Raw genomic sequence first — 20,885 nt, 5'->3', positions numbered from 1 at the left:
CTGCACAGCACCAAGAATTCCCTGCTGGCCTTTAAAGTAGAAGCCAAGAATGAGCACCGGAGCACCAGCAAAGTCTCCTACGTGCGTTTCGTCACCGTGCATGCCTACAACCATACTGTGTCCCTGTCCTATGGAGAAATAGGCATTGCCCGGGTGAGTTCCCCATGGGTTTAAACTACAGGGGGAAAAAAGGAGCCAAACCCTTGGCTCTAACTATCATCCAAATACACCAAGAGAAGAGATGGCTGGTGGGGTGATTCACTCCACGTGGCCTCTTGGTGTAGAACAATTAGACTTAACCTTGCAGTCTCTCTTGAGAGGAATGGCAAGAACTTTGCAAGCTTATAGAGTCAGGAAACAGAAGAGCTTCTCTGCTGAGTGTGCTCAGCCGAGAGAGAGCAGGCACTGGTGCTTAGGCTTGGTTTGAGTGTTCATCTTTTCAACTCTGGTTCTAGACCAGTTCTGGAGACACTGATACTGCCGTCAGCTCTTGAGGGGAGCAATCTGGTTCCCATGAAGTGATTACTTCCACCCGAAGGTGTGGCCTGGCCACTGTGGACAGTCTTTCTCATCTGGGGGTGCTCGCAATGCGGGGACTTATCTTGTTGTTTTGGTCCCCTGTCAAAGGGTGCTGTTCATCTGTAGAGGCAGAGAGAGCGTCTGAGGAGGGGAGAGAAAATTAAGAGGCAAAATGGGGCCAAAGAAGAAAGCGGGCTAGAGAGACGGCTCAGCGGTTAAGAGCACTTGTTGAACTTAAAAATGACTGGGGTTCGGTTCCCAGCACCCACGCCTCTTAAGCCCATTTCCGAGGGATCTGATGCCACCTTCTGACCTCTGTGGATCTCTGTGTATGTTTGTGGTTCACATTCATTCAGAAAACACTCGTACACATAAAAAGTAATAAATAAATCTTTTTTTTAAAAGCCTTTTTTAGACTCAGCACAGCGAAGCATTATGCTGGTAAGACCCTACGAGGGCTGTAAGGACCCAGTAGTGGAGTGGATGCCTTAGGCAATTCTATTAGCACCTTGGGTCTTGAATAAAGCGACCTCCTCTGTCACAAGGGAGTATCGTAAGGTGGCCAGCAAGGTGATCAAACCGCACTTCAAAACTGCTTTTCGAGGTGTGGCTTGGGTTCCCTAGAGCACTTTCTGTTACACAAAATGTTGCTTTAAGTGGGGAGTCAGTGCTCCTACTTCAGATGAACCCCAACAGGCTCCATCTGGGGTCACATCATCCCTTTCTGCAGGGCCAGCAATATGGCGGCTTTCAGCACGTGTCTGTGGGGTGGGGGTGGGGTCTTCGTGCACATCTGCATCTTGGGGAAGAACACTTCAGGCCACTAGAGGTGCAAGACAAAGCATCCCTAGGGTCAGCATCCCTAGGGAAGGAAGGAAGGTGCCCTGTGTGCCTAGAGCTGGGGACTTGAGTAGAGGAGGTGAGGGCTGAAGGGGACACTACACAGGGGCCTGTTTGACCTCTGCCCCCTCTCTGCAGATCGACTACCAGTACTCAAGCCTCCCGGCCTCCCTGGGAGAAGGTCGCCTGCGTGTGTACCAGAGTGGAACTCGAGGCATGATCGAGCTGGACTTTGGGCTGCTGGTCACCTTTGACTGGGATTACCAGCTGACAGTGAGCCTGCCCAAGCGCTTCCAAGACCAGGTGTGGGGGCTGTGTGGCAACTATAATGGAGACCCTGCTGACGACTTCCGCATGCCTGATGGGAAGCAAGCTTCTGACGTCCTGAACTTCACCAAGAGCTGGAAGCTGGATAATGGGGACCTCTTATGTGATGATGGCTGTTACGGCAATTGTCCCTCCTGCACCACAAGCCAGTCCAAGCTCTTTAAAGGAGACCTTTTATGTGGCATGCTAACTCTGCCCATGGGTCCGTTTGCAGACTGTCATGGCTTCCTGGACCCCCAGCCTTTCCTGGAAGAGTGTGTGTACGACATGTGTGTGACTGGAGGGGAGCGCCTCACCCTGTGCCATGGCCTCAGCGCCTACGCCAGAGCCTGTGCAGACCTGGGCATCTCTGTGCGGGAATGGCGGTCACGAACCAACTGCCGTGAGTTACAGCCAGGGTAGGGAGGTCTTGGCGAGGGCCCAGGGAATCGCTGAATCTGCGCAGTAACTGAGCTCTGACTGTGCTTCTGCCTAGTGACAGGCAATAACGAGAACGCTGACAGCCAAGACACCCCCACTCTGCTACAGCGGGCCCAAGGAACAGGGACGGGATCCAATGGTTGGCATGAGAGGGCGCTGAGGCAAAGCTGGAGAGTAGGTGGAGAGGGGTGCAGGATGAGACAGCGGGCATTCTAGAGGGATCCGTGATGCCAGTGAAGGTCTCTGTGCAGTTATGGGGGGAGGTTCCTAGAAAAAGAAGGTCCGATTTGAAATCTATGGGAGGGACCAGAATAGGCAGGAAGGGGGAGAAGAAGGATGTGGGCTCCTGACCCAGGGAACCACAGAGGTATGGCAGGAAAGATAGCTGCCAAGTTACAAGATAAAAACCAGTGGTCATCCTCTGCGTGTTACACTCCCGTGATGCCCCTGCCCCTGGACTAGGCCCCAGATGACTACCTGCCAGGTACCCATCCATTAACGCAGTCATTTAGTCAGTCAGCAAACATGCCGGGTCTTCACAACAGCCTCTCCTGCGCTGGCGCTGTGGAGGCCACCCTAGCGTGTCTGTGGCCTGTAGGCTGCTCGGGGAAATGCTGCTGGATCATAAAGGATGGTGAGGGAAGAAGGGGCCTCAGGCCCAGGGTTTAAGACTAGGACTTCAGAAGGGTGGTTAGTCCAGGGGGAGACAAAGACACTGTTTGGACTTGCCTGCATCACTACAATACCCCATTGTCCATGAGGCCGCCCTCTCTGAGTCTGTCCAAACTTAAGACAAAGGAAAAACCAATGAGTCCATTGCCCCTCCCCACCTCTCCATCTCTCAGGCTCTGTGGTCGGCTGCTAAAGACTCAGCATGACTGAGTCAGGCTGTGTCCCCACTCCAGCAGAATCCATGTCCTGGAAGGAGAGGGACAGATGGATCAACTATGAAATACCTTCAAAGGACAAAGAAAGCGAGGTCCTATGACAGTATGGGGAAGCTCGGGGATGACTTTGGAAAGCAGTGGCCCTAGATCCCAGAGCGCAGCCAGGCAACGGAGTCCAGCCATCACAACGATGGCGTGGAGCACCCGTTGTTCAGTCCGTCTAACCAGGGAAACCAGGGTCGTGCCATCCCGTTTAGTCCTGGCAAGCCTGCGGTACTCACAGCCCAGAGCCATTTGCTCACGGACACACGGGCATGGAGAGAGCTGGCGCTGGAGTCCAGGCTGTCTGGGCTCCTGCAGCATCTGTCTGAGGGAAGGGTAACAGTGGCAGAGGGATGGTTAGTGCAAAGGCCTGAGATGGGACTCTCAGAACCAGGCACCAGTCCACTGAGGTTGGGGCAGAGTGATTCAAGAGGGGAATGGGAGGGGGCAGGGAAATGATGGGGAAAACCCCTGGGCCTAGGGAGGACTCTGCTCCCCACCCCCAGATGGAGCCATGGGAGGGTGGGGGTGCTGTACATGGTTTAATCCTGCATTCCCAGTCCCTCTGACTGCTGTGAGGAACAGATTTGGTACAAGGGACCAAGGCATCAGGCGGGAGGCTGCTGGGGTTCATGGGCTGTGGAAACAGATTCTGGGTGGGCTCGGATAGTGAAAGTCACGGGATTTGCTCACTGATTGGTTGTTCAGGGATGGAGTGGGGGGGGAGACCATTGGGCCCTGAGCATCAAGAAGGTTTGAGTGCCGTTAACTGAGGGTTGTGGAGCTCTGAGAAGGCAGCATTGTCTGGGGGAGCCCCCACCTTAGCATGTCCCAACCCTTTCTCCCCAACCTTCCAGCCTTGATCTGCCCAGCCAACAGCCACTATGAACTCTGCAGCCCTGCCTGCCCAGCCTCCTGCAACTCAGAAGCCTTACCGACCAACTGCTCTGGGCGCCCATGTGTGGAGAGCTGCGTGTGCCTTCCAGGCTTTGTGGTCAATCGTGGCCGCTGTGTGCCCGTGTCATCCTGTGGCTGTACCTACCAGGGCCGCCTGCTGGCCCCGGGTCAGGAAGTGTTTGCTGATGACCTATGTCGGCAGCGCTGCACCTGTGATGCAGCCACCCTGAAGGTGATCTGCAGAGACACAGCAGGATGTCTGCCTGGGGAGCACTGTGTGGTACAGGATGGCTTCTTGGGTTGCTACCCGGAATACTTCCGCAGCTGCCAGGCGTCCGGAGACCCTCACTACAGGAGCTTGGATATGCGGAGCTACAATTTCATGGGCACCTGCTCCTATATGCTCACCACCTCGTGTGGCCAGCACCCCTCCCTCCCCGACTTCAAAGTGGTTATGGAAAACGAACGTCGGGGAAGTCAGAGTGTGAGCTTTGTACACTCTGTGCAGCTGGAGGTCTACGGAGTGAAGTTGGAGGTGCCTCGGGACTACCCAGGCAAAGTGCTGGTGCGTGCAGCGGCCATGGGGCTGGGAAGGGCAAAAATCCTATGAAAGATTAGTGGTTGGGGTGAAGACGGATGGAGTGGGATTCATTCAACTATCTTTTTTTTAAAGATTTACTTATTATGTATATAGTATTTTGCCTGAAGGCAGGCCAGAAGAGGGCACCAGATCTCATTATAGATGGTTGTGAACCACCATGTAGATGCTGGGATTTGAACTCAGGACCTCTGGAAGAACAGGCAGTGATCTTAACCTCTGAGCCATCTCTCCAGCACCATCATTCAGCTATCTTAGGCTTAAGGTCCAGACCCCAGACTTAGCCCCCTGCTATCCCTTCTTGGGATAGCAGTTCTGTGGAATGTCCCCCAGCCTGTCTTTCTTTGCCACCAGGAGCCACCATTTCCTGGGTGGTTGTGGAGATTTGATGAATCCACATCTGCAGAATCTTTAAAAGAGGTCTTCATGCTCAGCAGGTATTGGTGGTCCCTAGGTTTGTTCTTTAGAAACTTTGGAATGAGAGACTGATGTATTTTCTTAGGAATGGTCCACAGAGCAAGGTACCATGGGATATGAAACTTCCGGAGCAAAGCGAGCATTAGGTTAGGGAGTAAATGGAGGTCCTCATTCAGCCTCTCAGACTGAGCCAATGTCTGTCCACCCAGACACAGCACCAAGGCTACACATAGTGAGATCTTGTCTCAGAAATTTCAGCAAACAAAAGAAAAGCCGGCCTGCCTGGCTGCCTCGTCTCTGCACCTTCTTTCTCCCCCGGTGGGTCCTACCCCGTCACTCCTTTCCAGGCTGTTGGTTGTACTATTCATAACTTGGTAGGACTGAAAACCCAGAGCCCTGGACCAGCTGGCTCAGCAGGGGATAAAGAAAAACCCTTCACACACAAATTCATACCTAGAGGCCAAGTGTCCTGCTTCAAGCCTTCCCAAATAGCGTTTGTAAGTCCCATCCTGTGTTCAAAGATAGCATCTCTGCCATTCTTGAGTCTTGCTACAGGTAAAGTCAAGTCTACAGACATCTCTTGCCCACGAGGGAAAAAAAAGGTAAAAGGCAGGTTTTGTGACACATACCAAATCCAGCACTCAGGAGGCAGAGACAGACAGATCCTTGAGTTTCAATCTAGTGCTTTACATATTGAGTTCCAGGCCAATTAGTTCCAGTGCTACCCTGTCTCAATAGATAGATAGATAGATAGATAGATAGATAGATAGATAGATAGATAGACAGACAGACAAACAGACAGACAGTGCCTGGTGTAGTGGCACACACCTTTAATCCCAGCATTTGGGAGGCAAAGACAGGAGAATCTCTGTGAGTTTGAGGCCAGCTTGGTCTATATAGTGACAGACTATGGGCTACAAGACAGCCAAAGCTATAGAAAGACCTTGTCTAAAATGTGTGTGTGTGTGTGTGTGTGTGTGTGTGTGTGTGTGTGTGTGAATGAGTTGTTGGATATTCACACAATAGCTCATAATGATCAGAAGGAAGTTTGGGTAATAGCCAGTGACCTGGGGATAGGGACAGTGGACAAATCAAAAGTGGGAAACAGGGCTGGAGAGATGGGTCAGTGGTTAAGAGCATTGCCTGCTCTTCCAAAGGTCCTGAGTTCAATTCCCAGCAACCACATGATGGCTCACAACCATCTGTAATGAGGTCTGGTGCCCACTTCTGGCCTGCATGCATACACACAGACAGAATATTGTATACATAATAAATAAATAAATATTTTTTTAAAAAGTGGGAAGCATAACTTTCCATACGCCAGGCTCTATATCCCCCAGTGTTCGGTATGGAACGGCTCTAAATAAAGAGAGGGCACAACTATTAACAGGTGTTAATGACATTGTACCTAAGACTTGACTATTAGTTAACAGTGTGTATTAAAACAACTTAACGCCAAGGTCTTGAGAGCAGACTAAATGAAAAGGTTTAGAGTGCTATCAGCACTGTGGAGATGGGCGAAACAGGTACCCTGACCTGATGGTCCTCCTGTATCTCTGCCCAGATGGACGGCGTCATTCACTACCTGCCTTTCCAAGCTGCAGGTGGAAAAGTCGTGGCGTTCCGCAAAGGCAAATACGCTGTCCTGCGCACAAACTTCGGCCTGACCGTTAGTTTCAACTGGGACACTCATGTGACTGCCAAGATGCCCAGCAACTATGCTAAAGCTGTGTGTGGCCTCTGTGGTGACTTCAACGGGAACCCTCGTGATGACCTGGGCCTGCAGAGTAAAGGGGAAGCCCTTGACCCTCGAGACTTCGGGAAGAAGTGGCTGGTGACAATGAAGCCTGGCTGCAGAACAGACGAACAACTTCTGTGTCCTAATATGAGCAGCGAGGTAGTGATGAAGAACAGAAAGAAGTGCAAGATCCTCCGTGACAAGGACAGTCAGTTCAGGGAATGTTGGAAAGTGCCCGCCTTCAACAGCGCCCTCATTGAATGCATCTATGATAGCTGCCGCATGCCGGGCCAGACTAAGCCACTGTGTGACACACTGGCCACATACACCGCCATCTGCCAGGCTGAAGGGGTCACTGTGTATCCCTGGAGGAGTGAGAAACTTTGCCGTGAGTACCAGAAGTGGCAACCAGGGGCTGGACCTGATGTTTGTTCATTAATGTACAAGTAACATTGTTTTAACCTCTTACAAGGTCTCATGAGGAAGGGGCTGTGCTTGTGCCTTGGAGCTGGGGGATAGCAACACGACACTAAGAAGTCATAGACAACAGCACTTACAGCCAGCTACACCTGGCCATCCCAAGTTTTATCGCCAGGGACAGCTGTCAGCCAAAGACAACAGGAATGTCTAAAATGAGGCTGCTGTGACCCAGAGACAGAATCTTCCCTCTTCCTTCATTTTACTTTACTTCCATTTAAACAACCAATGTTTCTAGAGCCCACAGTATCGTAGCACGGGGCACTGCAATTGCACGGGGTGGGGGGTGTTCTTTTGGCTTGGTTTCAGTGGGTTTGGGGTTTGGTCATCTTTTTCAGTTTCAATTGTATTGTGGCACTGAGGCGTGACCACAGAGCCTGGCACAAGTTTGGCAAGTTCTGCCAGGGAGCTCGGGCCAGGCTGTTTGGCTGGGAGCTTCCTTTTGTTTTCGTGGAGCTGCTTGACAGATATGTTTGAGTGACTAGGGTTTAGGGAGGGAAGTAAGAAATGGTTTGATTTGGTTGGTTGAGTTTTTTAAAGTTTATTTAAGCTTTTTTAAGGTTTATTTATTTTTATTTTATGTGTGTGCGTGTTTTGCCCACATATATGTCTATGCACTGAGGGGTATACAGTGCCCAAGGAGGTCAGAAGAGGGCATCTGATCCCCTGGGACTGAACTTAGCCTTGTGAACCACTATATGCATGTTGTGAGCCAAACCCAGGTTCCCTGCAAGAACAGCAAGTGCTCTTAACAGCTGAGTCATATCTCCAGACTCATGCTTGTTTGTTTGTTGTAATATGAAATGCTTTCACCATAGTATAAGTAGTTATCTTTAATTACTAAGTAGCACTTAATATTTGAAATTACTAACCTAATCTTTCCTTAGTGTGAAATGAAGAAGCTAATGCTAAACCTACTCACATAGTGCATAGATTGTATATACATGCATGCATAAGCTTATTTAAAATACGTAGCATGTATTAGCATTTATGCCCAATGTTAGCAGTATCATTTAAGATACTACAGATTGACCACAACCCACTATTACATCAGAACTGAATCTGAGGCTCAGAAACTGTGATGAGAAGTGGATGTTCCCTTGACCTACTGAACATGGTGGTTTCTAGAAATAGGGACACTTGTGTGCATGTGCGTGTGTGTGTATGTGTGTGTATATATTGGGGCGTGAACTGTATCTACCCAAGAGTAAAATCTTTGATCTTGATGGCCTCTCTCTCCGCAGCAATGAACTGCCCTCCTCACAGTCACTATGAGCTGTGTCAACGAGGCTGTCCATTGACCTGTGGAGACCTGCCGGTGCCTGGAGGCTGCGGCACAGACTGCCACGAGGCCTGTGTCTGTGATGAAGGCTTTGTCCTTAGTGGTGAGACTTGTATACCGCTGTCCTCCTGCGGTTGCCTATACCAGGGCGTTTACCACCATGTGGGAGATGACTTCTATCCTGGACCTGAATGCAATTCCATTTGCCACTGTCATGAGGGGGGCCTAGTGTCCTGTCAGGCCTCGTATTGCAGCCCACAGGAGATCTGTAAGGTGTCTTATGGCATCCTCAGGTGTGTGGCTGTGGACTCGGCCACCTGCCGGGTGTCAGGATCTATCCATTACACTACCTTTGATGGCCGCCACTTTGACTTTATGGGTACCTCTGTGTATGTGCTGGCTCAAACCTGCTGGACCCGGCCCGGCCTGAACCCGTTCACAGTACTGCAGGAGAATGCATTCTGGGGCAACGAGCAAGTCGCTGTGACCAAGATGATCACCGTCCAGGTGGCCAACTACACCCTGCAGCTGGAGCAGAATCAATGGAAGGTCAAGGTAGAGAGGAAGTGGGGCCCTAGAGGAGATATGGGTCTTGAGGGTTGATGTGTGAGGTATGGCATAGATGGTGCTCAGTCCCAATGTGGGTATTAAGAGGCCCAAGAGAGTATTGGCGAAAGTATGACCTCAATAAGAGGAAATACTGATAGAAATCCTAGAGTAAGGAAGCCTCAGGGACCTGGAGCTTTTCGCCATGTGGCTTTGTCTCTCCTTCTGCTCCATTCTTAACTGACCCTCTCCTCATCCTACAGTGTGCTCACACCATCCCTCGTCCTGCCTGTTGTATGACACTATGTCTGGGGAGACACAGATACACACACTACTCACTGCATCACAGACACAGGCCTTGTGGCATTCTGAGCCGCAGCCACTAGGCACCAGCAGGTCTCCACCAGTCAATGGACAGCCTCGTTATACAGCTCATAGTTATCGTGAGGAGGGCAGTGTATTGCTGCAGAGAGAGGCCATCGAGATCAAAGATGTTTACTCTTGGGTGGACACAGTTGATTCCCCAATACACACACACACACACACACACACACACACACACACACTGCTCACTCCTAGATGGAACCAATGACACACCAATGTAAAATTACCACCCAAGTTTAATGTGGTGAACCAAGAGCTTATTGGATTATATAAAGGAATATAAACTCAAGGAGCATAAACAACCAAAAGAAAGGTGGGAAAACAAAAGTCCACTCAAGCACAGGTGATGACTGAGGAAAGCGGAAACCCTGGAGCTTTCTGTACCATCTTTAGTTAGTTCTGCAAGTGGGAGAGTCTCCAAGCCAAGCAGCCCCTGCTGCTTATAGAACCTTGGGGAAGAGAGACCTTGTGAATCTGTTAAGTTTTAGGACCTTCCTGTGACTTGTAAGTTGCTAGTCCTTATTATGATCTTAGTCTTATAGAGCTTTCCATTAGAACTTCTGAGTTCTCCTGAGCCTCCTTCAAGGATGAAATGTATTCAAGGGAAATTTCTATCCAACACTGCCCTAGCCACCTCCTTGGTTTCCTACCTATTGGGAGCACTTGATACAGTCACAGCATAGAAAAGTTCAGAGATAAGTAAGTTTCAAGGACAAAGGACAATCTGTGACCTCATTGTCCCTTAACAACCTTAGCAACAACAGTAAAATAACTACCCATTTTGCATGCTGACCCAGGGCCCATTGGCTACTAAGCACCTGGCACCCTCACTATCAATTTAACGTAAGATTGTAGCTGTAGAAGGCACCATGATTAGGTACATTGGTTTGGAAGACAAGGTCCCATGACTGTTAAAATCCTGTAGCAAGAACAGGATGTGTGTCGCTAAGAAACAGCATACTGGACCCTGTCCCATACCCGTTGCTTTTCTGAATTGGAAGCATTGGGTCTTACATGGAGACTGATACTTGAGATACATGGGAGTATCCCCTGCTGACATGCAGCACACAGCCATTGTTCTGGTAGCACTAGGTACAAGAGCTGTCGCATACCCTGGGCATGGGCTACAGAGTGGAGCATCTTCCCTAACGAGCCCCAAGCTCTCAGATTAGCACCTGACAAGTAAGCAGCTCCAGACACTTTGGGACAGTCTCTGTCCATTATTCACGTCTCACCAAACCCTAGCATCCCTGTGACTGTCCCTCACTGCAGAGGGAGAAATTGAGCCCAGACGTTAAATGACTTGTCCTTATTCATGGACAGCCTGCTAGGGAGGAATGGCTGTTGATGTCTAGGACACTCTAGACATGCCTGAGCATGTCTTTCCCCTGCCCCCCTCCCTGACTCCTCACAGCTCTGTAAACCCAGTGTGCAGGGTGTGTGTATGTGAGGAAGGGCACATATGTGGTGACCGGGTGTGCGCCTCCAGGCCTGGCTGGAACCAGAGCCCTCAGGCGATCTTCAGGTGAGGGATGGAGCCTGACTGCATCCAGTCACAGGGACAGCAGCAACTCTGAGTGCCCTTGACTGTCCACTTGCAAACACAGCCCCGGCCACTGGAGGGGCTCCCTGGGGTGCAGTCCACAGCCCAAGCCTTCGCACACTTTGTGTATCAGATTCCTTAGATGACACTCTGCAGACAAAGCGCCCGATCCCCCTAGACAGACAGGAAGCAGAAACACAGGTGAATCCCTGCCCAAGGGCTCAGAGGAGTAAAGGGTGGGCTGAGCTTCAGACCAGTGTGTGCCTCCAGGCTCAGTCACCATGTCACCTGGTAAGGAAGGATCCCCTCACCCAGGCTGGTGAGGTCACTTCCCCTCTGAGACCTGTAACAGTTCCCTGGTGTCTGCTGTGACAAAATGCCACAAGCTTGCTGACTTAAAGCAACACGTTGGGCTGGTGAGCTGACTCCGCGGGTAAAGGCACTGACCAGCAAGCTTAACAACCTAAGTTCAATCTCTGAGACCCACGTGGTGGAAGGAAAGAACCGGTTCTCAAAACCTGTCCTCCGATGTCCATGTCTGTACTCCCTCTCACAAGTAAATACCTAAAGAAAATGTAACTTAACAACTTTTTAAATATCACATATGTTTAAATTGAGATGGCAACAAGACCACACCCCCTCCAGAGGCTGCAGAGGAGGAGCTTTCTTTCCTCCTCAGCTTTTGGTGGCTCTAGGATGTCCCTAGGCTTACAGAGTCAACCCTCCATCCTGACTGCTGCGTCTTCCCATGCCGCCCCCACTGTGGGCTCTGTCCTACTCCACTACCTCCCAGGACACTTGTCATTGGATTTAAAGGCCACTCTGATCCATGGTGTCCTCATGTCAAGACTGTAACATTTAACGACACCAACAAAGACCCTTTCCCAATTTTGGTCATATTTAAAGATCCTGGCTAGGATAAGACACTGTTATACATATTTCACAAATATGGACGCTAAGGCTCCGAAACATGGGGTCACTCCAGATTTCAGTGTCAAGACAGGGACATCTAGGGACAGACTAGGAATATTTAGTGACTGACTGCCTCAAAGCGTGCCCTCTGAACCTTGGCTTTCCCCATTTTCCAGGTGAATGGCGTGACCACAAAGATGCCTGTGATTCTGGATGAAGGCAGTGTTCAGGCCTTCCAGCATGGCTTAGATGTGGTCATCAAGACCAGATTTGGCCTGCATGTGTCCTATGATCTCAACAGCAACGTGCGTGTCACCATTCCCCATAACTACTATAAACACATGTGTGGCATGTGTGGGGACTACAACGAAGACCCCAAGAATGACTTCCAGAAGCCGGATGGCTCACAGGCTGTCAGTCCCAGTGATCTGGGTAACTCCTGGCAGAAGACCGTGCCAGGCTCTTCCCACAGGCCCCAGCCTGCCTGCAAACCGGGACAAGACTGCAAACCAAAGTGTTCCCCAGACATGGAGAAAAAATATCTTGATAACCAATTCTGCGGGTTGCTCACCAACCTCACGGGGCCACTGGCTGACTGCCACAAGCTGATTGACCCCCATGATCCCTTGAAAGACTGTGTCTTTGATCTCTGCCTGGGTGGTGGTAACCTGAGCATTCTCTGCAGGAGCATTCACGCCTACGTGAGCGCCTGCCAGGCAGCTGGAGGGCACGTCAAGCCGTGGAGGACCAAAACTTTCTGTCGTGAGTGATGGGACACTGAGGGTTGGGAAAGGGGAAACTTGGGGAATAGAAGGGGTAGAACCCCAGCCCCCACCCTGGTGCCCTCATCAGCGCCTCCTTCTCACAGCAATGGAGTGCCCTGCTCACAGCCACTATGAGGTCTGCGCAGACACCTGTTCCCTGGGATGCTCAACCATCACCACACCGATAGAGTGCCTGGACACGTGTTCTGAGGGCTGCGAATGTGACACCGACTACCTGCAGAGCATCACAGGCTGTGTGCCCATGGAGAAATGTGGCTGCCACCATGATGGTGTCTACTATGAGGTAGGAACCCAGCCACCCGGACAGAACCTGGAACTTCCTCCTGAACCGACCCCTACCCAGCGGCACTATAGCCTTCCCACCACCCAACTTCCTGACTGTCTCTCTGCCCGCATCTGTCCCCTCCCCTCACCCTGACTGGGTACACCTTATCCTCGTCCCGTCCTTAATTCTCCTCCTTCTGGTCTACCCTCATGGTGGTGGTAAAGACCTTTCCAAATGTCACTATGAATCGTGATGTTTTAAACTCTCTCCTGGCTCCTGAAGTCAAGACTTAACCTTTTTGTACCATGCCTGGGCCAAGATGGCTCTCCCGTTGTCAGTCAGCTTGGTGGAGTCCTGCTCTACTAAGATAAAGATCATGTGGAAGAAAGGAAAAGCTTCTCAAGTGGTGGTCCTGGGCACTTTGTCTCTGCAGGTGCTTGAGAGCAACAAGCAGGCAAGAGTTGGTGGCGGCCTCTTATGCCACAGCTCTGGCTCAGGCTTGGGTAACAAGACCTTTAGCTTTGAAGTATGACGGTTCTGGTAAAGGCCTAAGAGGTAAAGGGTTCCTTAGCCCTTGACAGCGGTCAGTGCTCCACCCTAAGCCTGGGGTATGGGAGTTCCGTGGATGCAAAGCTCTCTGGAACTCTTCCTTCATCTTCCTAATCCTGCCACACCCTCTATCCCTACTGCAGCTGTTAGCTCCCATCCTTCAGCTGTCAATCAGCTGCTCCGCTGCTTTTACAGTCCAGTCCTCCACTAATTCGGCTGATCTCTCCTTCAGCGGTCAAGCTTGCAACATTTACACCTAGGCTTGCTGGGCCGCCACCGCCACTCCATTGTCTCTGCTGCCACCGCACTCCATCATCTGTCTCCTGCTTTCTCCTGTTGCCAGCCTGTTGATTCGCTAGAGGAGCTGAACAGCATGCTCACACTGCCTCGCGGGGTGTTTGCACCAATCACAGCTTCGCCTCTTCAGCACCAGCCAGTGACAGTCACCACCAGGCCAGCAGGGGAAGCACTTTGCCCCCAGTCTAGAAATGAGAATAGGGTCACCGAGAGTTCACAAAGATGTGTGATAGGGAAAAGGCTGGTAAAAACCAAGTCTTGGCTAAAGCTGCACCTTCAGGGGCCAGACCAACCAGCTCCAACCTTCTCCGCAGACCCATGGAGTGCTCAAAACCACAGCTGCTGACACGAGCCTAATCTGGCTGGCTCATTTGAGTGGCAGTCCTTCTGCTCAAGGAAGCTACAACAGCAAAAGAGTCTGATAGCTGACGAGCGGGGCACTGGATTACCCGATCCTCCAATATCTTAGATTATAATAGTTTTTAAGATTTATTTTTAGTTTTTATGTGAGCATTCTGTTTCCTTGTATTTCTGCGCACCATGTGTGCTTCTGGCGGTGTCAGCAAAGAAGCCAGAAGAGGGCATCAGATCCTTTGGGACAGGAGTTCCAGACGGCTGTGAGCTGCCTTGTGGATGCTGGGAATCAAACCCCAGTCCTTCAGAAGAGCAGCCAGTGCTCTTAATCACTGAGCCATTACTCCATTCCCAGTTTATGACAGCTGCCAGTGCCCCAAGGAGAGATGTGTCCTCTCCTCTGTCCCATGACCAGAGAGGAGATTTTATGTTATAGCAGCTGCTTGTTCCCTGTGCTTCCTCCTCCTCCTCCCCCACATAGAGCGTTGCCTTAACTTGTGGTTGTGGGTGTGGGTGTTTGTGTGTGTGTGTTTGTGGGGGGAGTGTTTGTGTGTCTGTGTGTCTGTGTGTGTTGGGGTGTTTGTGTGTGTCTGCCTGTGTGGGGTGTTTGTGTATGTGTTTGTATGTGCTTGTGTGTGTTTGGGTGTTTTTGTCTGTGTATGTGTGTGTTTGTCTCTGTGTGTGGGATGTTTGTGTGTGTCTGCCTGTGGGGAGGTATTTGTGTGTGTGTCTGTATGTGTTTGTGTGTGTTTGTCTGTTTGGGGGGTGTTCATGTGTGTTTGTGTGTTCGTCTGTGTGTGGGGTGTTTGTGTGTGTCTGCCTGTGGGGGGCTCTTTGTGTGTGTGTCTTTGTGCATGTGTGTTTGTGTATGTGTTTGCGTGTGTCTGTGTGTGTGCTGAAACTCTGCCTTGTTTATAGAACTGTGAAGATTCGCTGGGCGGTGGTGGCGCTCGCCTTTAATCCCAGCACTCGTGAGGCAGAGGCAGGCGGATCTCTGTGAGTTCGAGATCAGCCTGGTCTACAGAGCTAGTTCCAGGACAGGCTCCAAAGCTACAGAGAAACCCTGTCTCGAAAAACCAAAAAAAAAAAAGAACTGTGAAGATTCTGAGAGCAGTACCCACCCTGCACTTCTCTTCCCGTGAACAATAATAATAAAAGCTAGTGCGTGAGTGGCACTGTCCACGGGCCTGTGTACATATACACATCACACAGACACTTTTCATCATGAAATCAAACATAATGTTACGAGAAGAGTGAAATATTTCACCGGGCTCATCGAGCACAAAGATCGTGACATCTATCACCGTACCCCTGCGCTTCACTTAGTTTTAACAAGAATTGTCTTTTCCCCAGTCTTGCTTCACCGTTACCCCTTTATGAAGCAGCTTGGATTACTGAACAGGCGTCTCTCTGCTTTCACCTATACTTTAAGCATTTTATGAACTCTGTCATATTGGCCTCGTCCTGTCTTATAATATCTACAGCCTGCAGATGAGGAAAGCGGGACATAAAGATATTAAGTCATCTTGTCTTGGGTCTGGAATGAGCAGTCTGCACCAGAGCCTTTGCTGTTTTGTTTTGATGGCCTTGGTATGTGGCCCTAAGTGACTCACTATGCAGTCCAGACTGGTCTCAAACTTTCAGCCATCCTCTTGCCTCCTCCTTTCTAGTGATAAGATAATGGCACGCACCACTTTGCCTGCTTGCTTTGTTTTCATTGACTGTTTAACTCTATTTCTCCTAAACAGTGCCCATTTTGGAATGAATGGGCAACTACACGAATAGTGAATGAGCCGCTGAATGAGCTGGGCCTCACGGTCACCTGCGCCTCCGCTTCACTGACAACGAACCACGGACCACGCTGCAGAGTCGCCACTTTGTTACCCCAGTGCTCTCTTTGCCCGGGACGCTGGGCATGCCGGAGTCCGCACCCCTCTGGTTACTGATGGCATGCTCTCTGTCCCCACAGCCAGAGGAGTTGGTTCTCATTGAAAGTTGCCAGCAACAGTGTGTGTGCCATTCAGGAGAAGGCATGGTGTGCAAGGATCACAGCTGCAAGCCAGGACAGGTGTGCGAGCCCTCTGGAGGCATCCTGACCTGCGTCTCCAAAGGTGCTGTACAGTGGAGCCGGGCTGGTGTGGGGGGACACAGGACAGGGGCTGTGAGCTGAGGGTGACATGACTTCATGGTAAGAGGTGCAAAGACCTGTGGATTGAGTTGTCAGACTTCGGAGCCAAGGGCAGAGGTTACCCAGTCTGGGTGTCAAGGAGCCTTAGGGGATTTGAGGCTGCGGGACCCTCAGGATAAGATTTTGATGGTGGAGGTCTGCACAGGACGGTGGGACTGGACAGCAATGACAGCTGGTGTTTAACAGGTGGGCCACTTGGGGAGCCCCACTAGGCAAAGTCTTGGGGTTATTGACTGTGGAGGACTGGTTGTTTTCGCTCCATAACTTTCTCAGGTGCCACTGCTATGCCTCCCTAATACAAACAGCTGTGGGGTCCTTTCCACAGCCCTTTGGGGGTGCGTTTTATACTTACAGGGCACACAGATAGCTGTTGATGATCTAGAGGATGATTCTGCTTACGTTATATAATACCGAGGAACAGAACTTTAAACTTCAGGGCAGATTCAAAGCAGGCTGGTTGACCCTGCAGACAAATACACATGGTCATTCTCCCAGCTGTTGTCTACTGATTCCAAACTAAAGCTTGCAGAAGCTTTAGTCTGTACATAGTCCCAGACTAAGGCCCGTGGCTCAGCTAACTAATTGTTAAGTGTGTATGTGTGTCCCATAAATGGAGACATGGATATAGTGACACTAACATGGAGCCTTGGACATGGACACTCGCTGTATCCAAGCAATGAGATTCCTAAGACAGAACACACCACCGCCCGTGAATGGAACTAATACCTCATGCCATGAGATTTAGGCTGGCGACTGAGTCCAAGTGTGAAAGGTTGAGGCCCAGGACCCAGAAATCTCACCAGGAAATCCCAAGCCTTGAGCCGAAGAACAAAGAACTAGAGTAGAGGTGTTTGGTCCCCTGGAACTGGAGTTACAGATGGCTGTTGTCCTCCAGAATGCTATGGACCAATTCCAGGTCTTCTGCAAGAGCAACAAGTGCTCTTGACTGCAGAGCTATCTCTCTGACTTTTTCTTTCACAGCAACCCGAGGTCCTAGGACTTAGGTGTCAACTCAGTTGTTGGAAATCTGGTCTCCCCTATAGCAACGTTCAGAGTCAATATCCCTGGCACGTTCTTAGTTAGATTCTGGGAACAGGTATGCTTGTGGTGGGCAGCCACTCAAGAACTTGTCTCCTGTTTCCACAGACCCGTGCCAAGGTGTTACCTGTCGGTCACTGGAAACGTGCACAGAGAAAGGTGGCAAGGGTGTGTGCATACCCAATTATGAAGCCAAATGCCTGGCGTGGGGAGACCCTCACTATCATTCCTTCGATGGTCTGAACACTAACTTCCACGGGACCTGCAGTTACCTGCTGGCAGGGAGTGTCTGTCCTGGAGTCAGCACTGGCGGGCTGACTCCCTTCACGGTCATCACCAAGCATGAGAGCCAGGGCAACCTTGCTGTGTCCAATGTGAAGAGGGTCACTGTGACCACCTACAACACCAGCATCGCCATCCACAAAAAGGAGATAGGCAGAGTCCAGGTACGTTCAGTAGGATGGCTGTTCAGGCTCCCGACGGAGCCTGGAGTGGGAATCTCGACCAAACGAGAGGTCGAAAATAAATGCCGATGCCAGGGCTTGTACCTGAGAGCCAGTGGTAAGAGCTGGTGGTGACCATGTCAGTCAGGAGGAAGCCCGTGGCAGGAGGAGGGAAGGAATGGGGACAGCAGAGCTCCATCCGCACACGCTGCTCCCTTGACCCCACTGGCTTCCTCTCTCTAGGTGAATGGAGTTCTGACGGCCTTGCCTGTCTACCTGGCTGGTGGACGGGTTTCAGTGGTCCACGGGGGCTCCAAGGCTATTCTGGTGACAGACTTCGGGCTTCAAGTCATCTATGACTGGAACTGGAGGGTGGAAGTTGTACTGTCAAGTAGCTATTATGGTGCAGTGTGTGGGCTCTGTGGAAACATGGACAAAAACCCCCGAAATGACCAAGTCTTCCCTAATGGCACAACGGCACCCTCAATACCCACCTGGGGTGGCAGCTGGCAGATTCCAGAGTGGGACCCTCTTTGCTGGAATGAATGTCAGTGTTCCTGTCCAGTGTGCCCAGAGGACCGAGTGGAGGAATATGAGGGTCCTGGCTACTGTGGACCTCTGGCCCCTGACACAGTGGGCCCCTTCACCAGCTGCCATGCACATGTGCCTCCTGAGAACTTCTTCAAGGGCTGCGTGCTGGATGTCTGCATGGGCGGTGGCATCAAAGACATTCTATGCCAGTCACTGGCTGCCTATGCTGCTGCCTGCCAGGCTGCTGGCATCCAAATAAAGGACTGGAGGACTCAGGCTGGCTGTGGTGAGTGGTGGGGACCAGGGCAAGGGCTGGGCTGGCTCCACTCCCACCCTTTGGGTCTTTCTGCTGGCTTCTGTTTGTCGCTGTCTCCTGGCCGTCTCCGTGTGTCCCCAGTTCATCATCTCTGTCTGCCTTTCACGCCATCTGCTCTACTTTGTCTCGCCTCCCTCCCCGACCACATCACTGGATCTGGTAGTCTCCCTGTCCCCTTCTGTCTCTGCTGATGACTCTTGCCACTCTGTGCCCAGAGGCCACTCCAACACCATCCCTCATTTCTCTCCCGCCCTTCTTCCACCCACAGAGATGGCCTGCCCTGACAACAGCCACTACGAGCTCTGTGGCCCACCCTGCCCAGCCAGCTGCCCGTCCCCTGCACGCCACACAACCCCAGCTGCATGTGGTGGGCCCTGTGTGGAGGGGTGCCAGTGTGACCAGGGCTTCGTGCTGAGTGCTGGGCAGTGTGTTCCCCTGGACAGTGGCTGTGGCTGCTGGGTCAATGGCACATACTATGAAGCAGGCACCGAGTTTTGGACTGATGCCAGCTGCTCTGAGAGGTGCCGCTGTGAACCTGGAAGTGAATCCCTGGTGTGCGCGTCTGCCAGCTGCAGGCCAGATGAGAAGTGTGCCTTGTTGCCCTCCGGCCAGCTCAGCTGCCAACCCACAAGCATAGCTGAGTGCCAAGCCTGGGGCGATCCCCATTTCATCACCCTCGATGGGCACTGGTTTGACTTCCAAGGCACCTGCTAGTACCTGCTGAGCGCACCCTGCCAAACGCCACCCGCAGGGACTGAAAACTTCAATGTCACTGTGGTCAATGAGCACAGGGGCAGCCAGGCGGTCAGCTACACCCGCAGTGTCACTCTGAATATCTACGGCCTCAGCCTGACCCTTAGTGCCAGCTGGCCAAGGCAGCTACAGGTGAGTGGGCTGTGGGACACGAAGCCTCTGCTGGACAGGAGAGATGAGGGATAGACCATTCCCAGCTTGGCAGGACCATGATGCTGGGTTCAGCCTACACTGTGAGACCAGGAAGGCTGGAAGTAAAGGCTTCCCCAGACTCAGCCTTCCGTTATTCCTCTGTAGGGAGGAGTGCTGAAAGTCCTGCTTCATGGTAGCATAGAGAACAAATGTTACTTGTGTCTTTACTGTTGATAACCAGCAATCATATGTTTAAGATCACTAATACTGAATGGTGTCGACTGGATTGGAGCCTGTATAGACAGCACTCAATTCACGCCGCCCTCCCACATCCGCAGGTGGATGGAGAGCTGATAATGCTGCCTTTCCAGCTGGACTCAAGACTGCTTGTTCACTTGAGCGGCACAGGCTTGGTGGTAAACACCACCTGGGGGCTCTCCCTGGCTTTCAAAGACAATTTCCTGCGCCTGCGTGTGCCTGCAGCCTATGCAGGCGCCCTCTGTGGCCTATGCGGGAACTACAACAAAAATCCCAATGACGATGAGACAGCAGTGGGGAAACCTGAGAGCTGGAAGGTGGGCGGAGCCCCAGGCTGCGACCAGTGCATGAAGGAGCAGTGCCCAAAACCCTGCACACCTGAGCAACGGAAACCCTTCCATGGCCCCAAAGCCTGCGGCATCATCTCAGACCCCGCAGGTCCACTAGCACCCTGCCACAGCCTCCTGCCACCCGCGCAGTACTTCGAGACTTGTTTGCTGGATGCCTGTCAAGCTGAGGGCCATCCAGGAGGTCTCTGTCCTGCCGTGGCCGCCTATGTGGCAGCTTGTCAGGGTGCTGGAGCCCAAATTGGAGAATGGAGAAAGCCAGACTTCTGTCGTGAGTACTGACCCTTGCAGCTCCACACAGACAGGGTCTCCCCCAACTCTTTCCAGGGGCTCTAAGACAAAAGCCCTGTTGGGCCAGTGAAGCCCAAGGCCCAGCCCCACCACCTCCTGTCAGAGATACATCCTGACACTGATACTGAAAACCACCAGTGGGGTAGGGAAGGACCCAGCTACACACTCGAAGTCACACAGCCTGGGTGCAGACCACTCTGGAAGGGACATTTTGCTAGTGGACTTGGATATGACCAGTGACAGTTACTCAGCAAGGAGTGCGTGTCAGAGGCCAAGGGAGTTATGCTCAGTCGGAAGCCCCTGGACCATCTCCCACACTGGACCACTGCCACACACACACAAGAGTAGTCAGAGAGCCCAGTGAGACCCTACACTGCCTGCCACACTGGTCAGACGTCAGACCCCTCAGCTGGAATCAGGACCTGTCCTGGGCAGATCCAAGCAGACTGAGTCAGGAGGTGGGGGCAGCACATTCAGGCAGATCTGCTGAGTCGGGGGCACCCTGTCAA

The 20,885-nt window shown here is 51.7% G+C and overlaps 1 protein-coding gene across 1 annotated transcript in view; it reads left to right on the top strand.

Annotated features, from left to right (window-relative positions):
* The first annotated feature begins 7 nt into the window (after positions 1–7).
* Positions 8–20,885, top strand: part of LOC126492559 (IgGFc-binding protein-like) — a 29,445-nt gene continuing 8,567 nt past the window's right edge. The window contains 12 exon segments of the mRNA XM_050129054.1: positions 8–153; positions 1,498–2,068; positions 3,893–4,497; positions 6,512–7,073; positions 8,407–8,999; positions 12,006–12,591; positions 12,698–12,897; positions 16,049–16,190; positions 17,414–17,751; positions 17,992–18,565; positions 18,864–19,480; positions 19,819–20,356. Of these exon segments, the coding sequence (XP_049985011.1) occupies positions 1,576–2,068; positions 3,893–4,497; positions 6,512–7,073; positions 8,407–8,999; positions 12,006–12,591; positions 12,698–12,897; positions 16,049–16,190; positions 17,414–17,751; positions 17,992–18,565; positions 18,864–19,480; positions 19,819–20,356 (5,248 nt within the window). The 5' untranslated portion in view covers positions 8–153; positions 1,498–1,575.

Source organism: Alexandromys fortis, unplaced genomic scaffold (genome assembly GCF_014885135.2).
Source record: "Alexandromys fortis isolate MF-2015 unplaced genomic scaffold, M_Fortis_MF-2015_v1.1 scaffold_293, whole genome shotgun sequence".
Taxonomy (NCBI): domain Eukaryota; kingdom Metazoa; phylum Chordata; class Mammalia; order Rodentia; family Cricetidae; genus Alexandromys; species Alexandromys fortis.
Note: the sequence above shows the minus strand (reverse complement) of the source record. Positions and strands in the feature narration are given on the sequence as shown.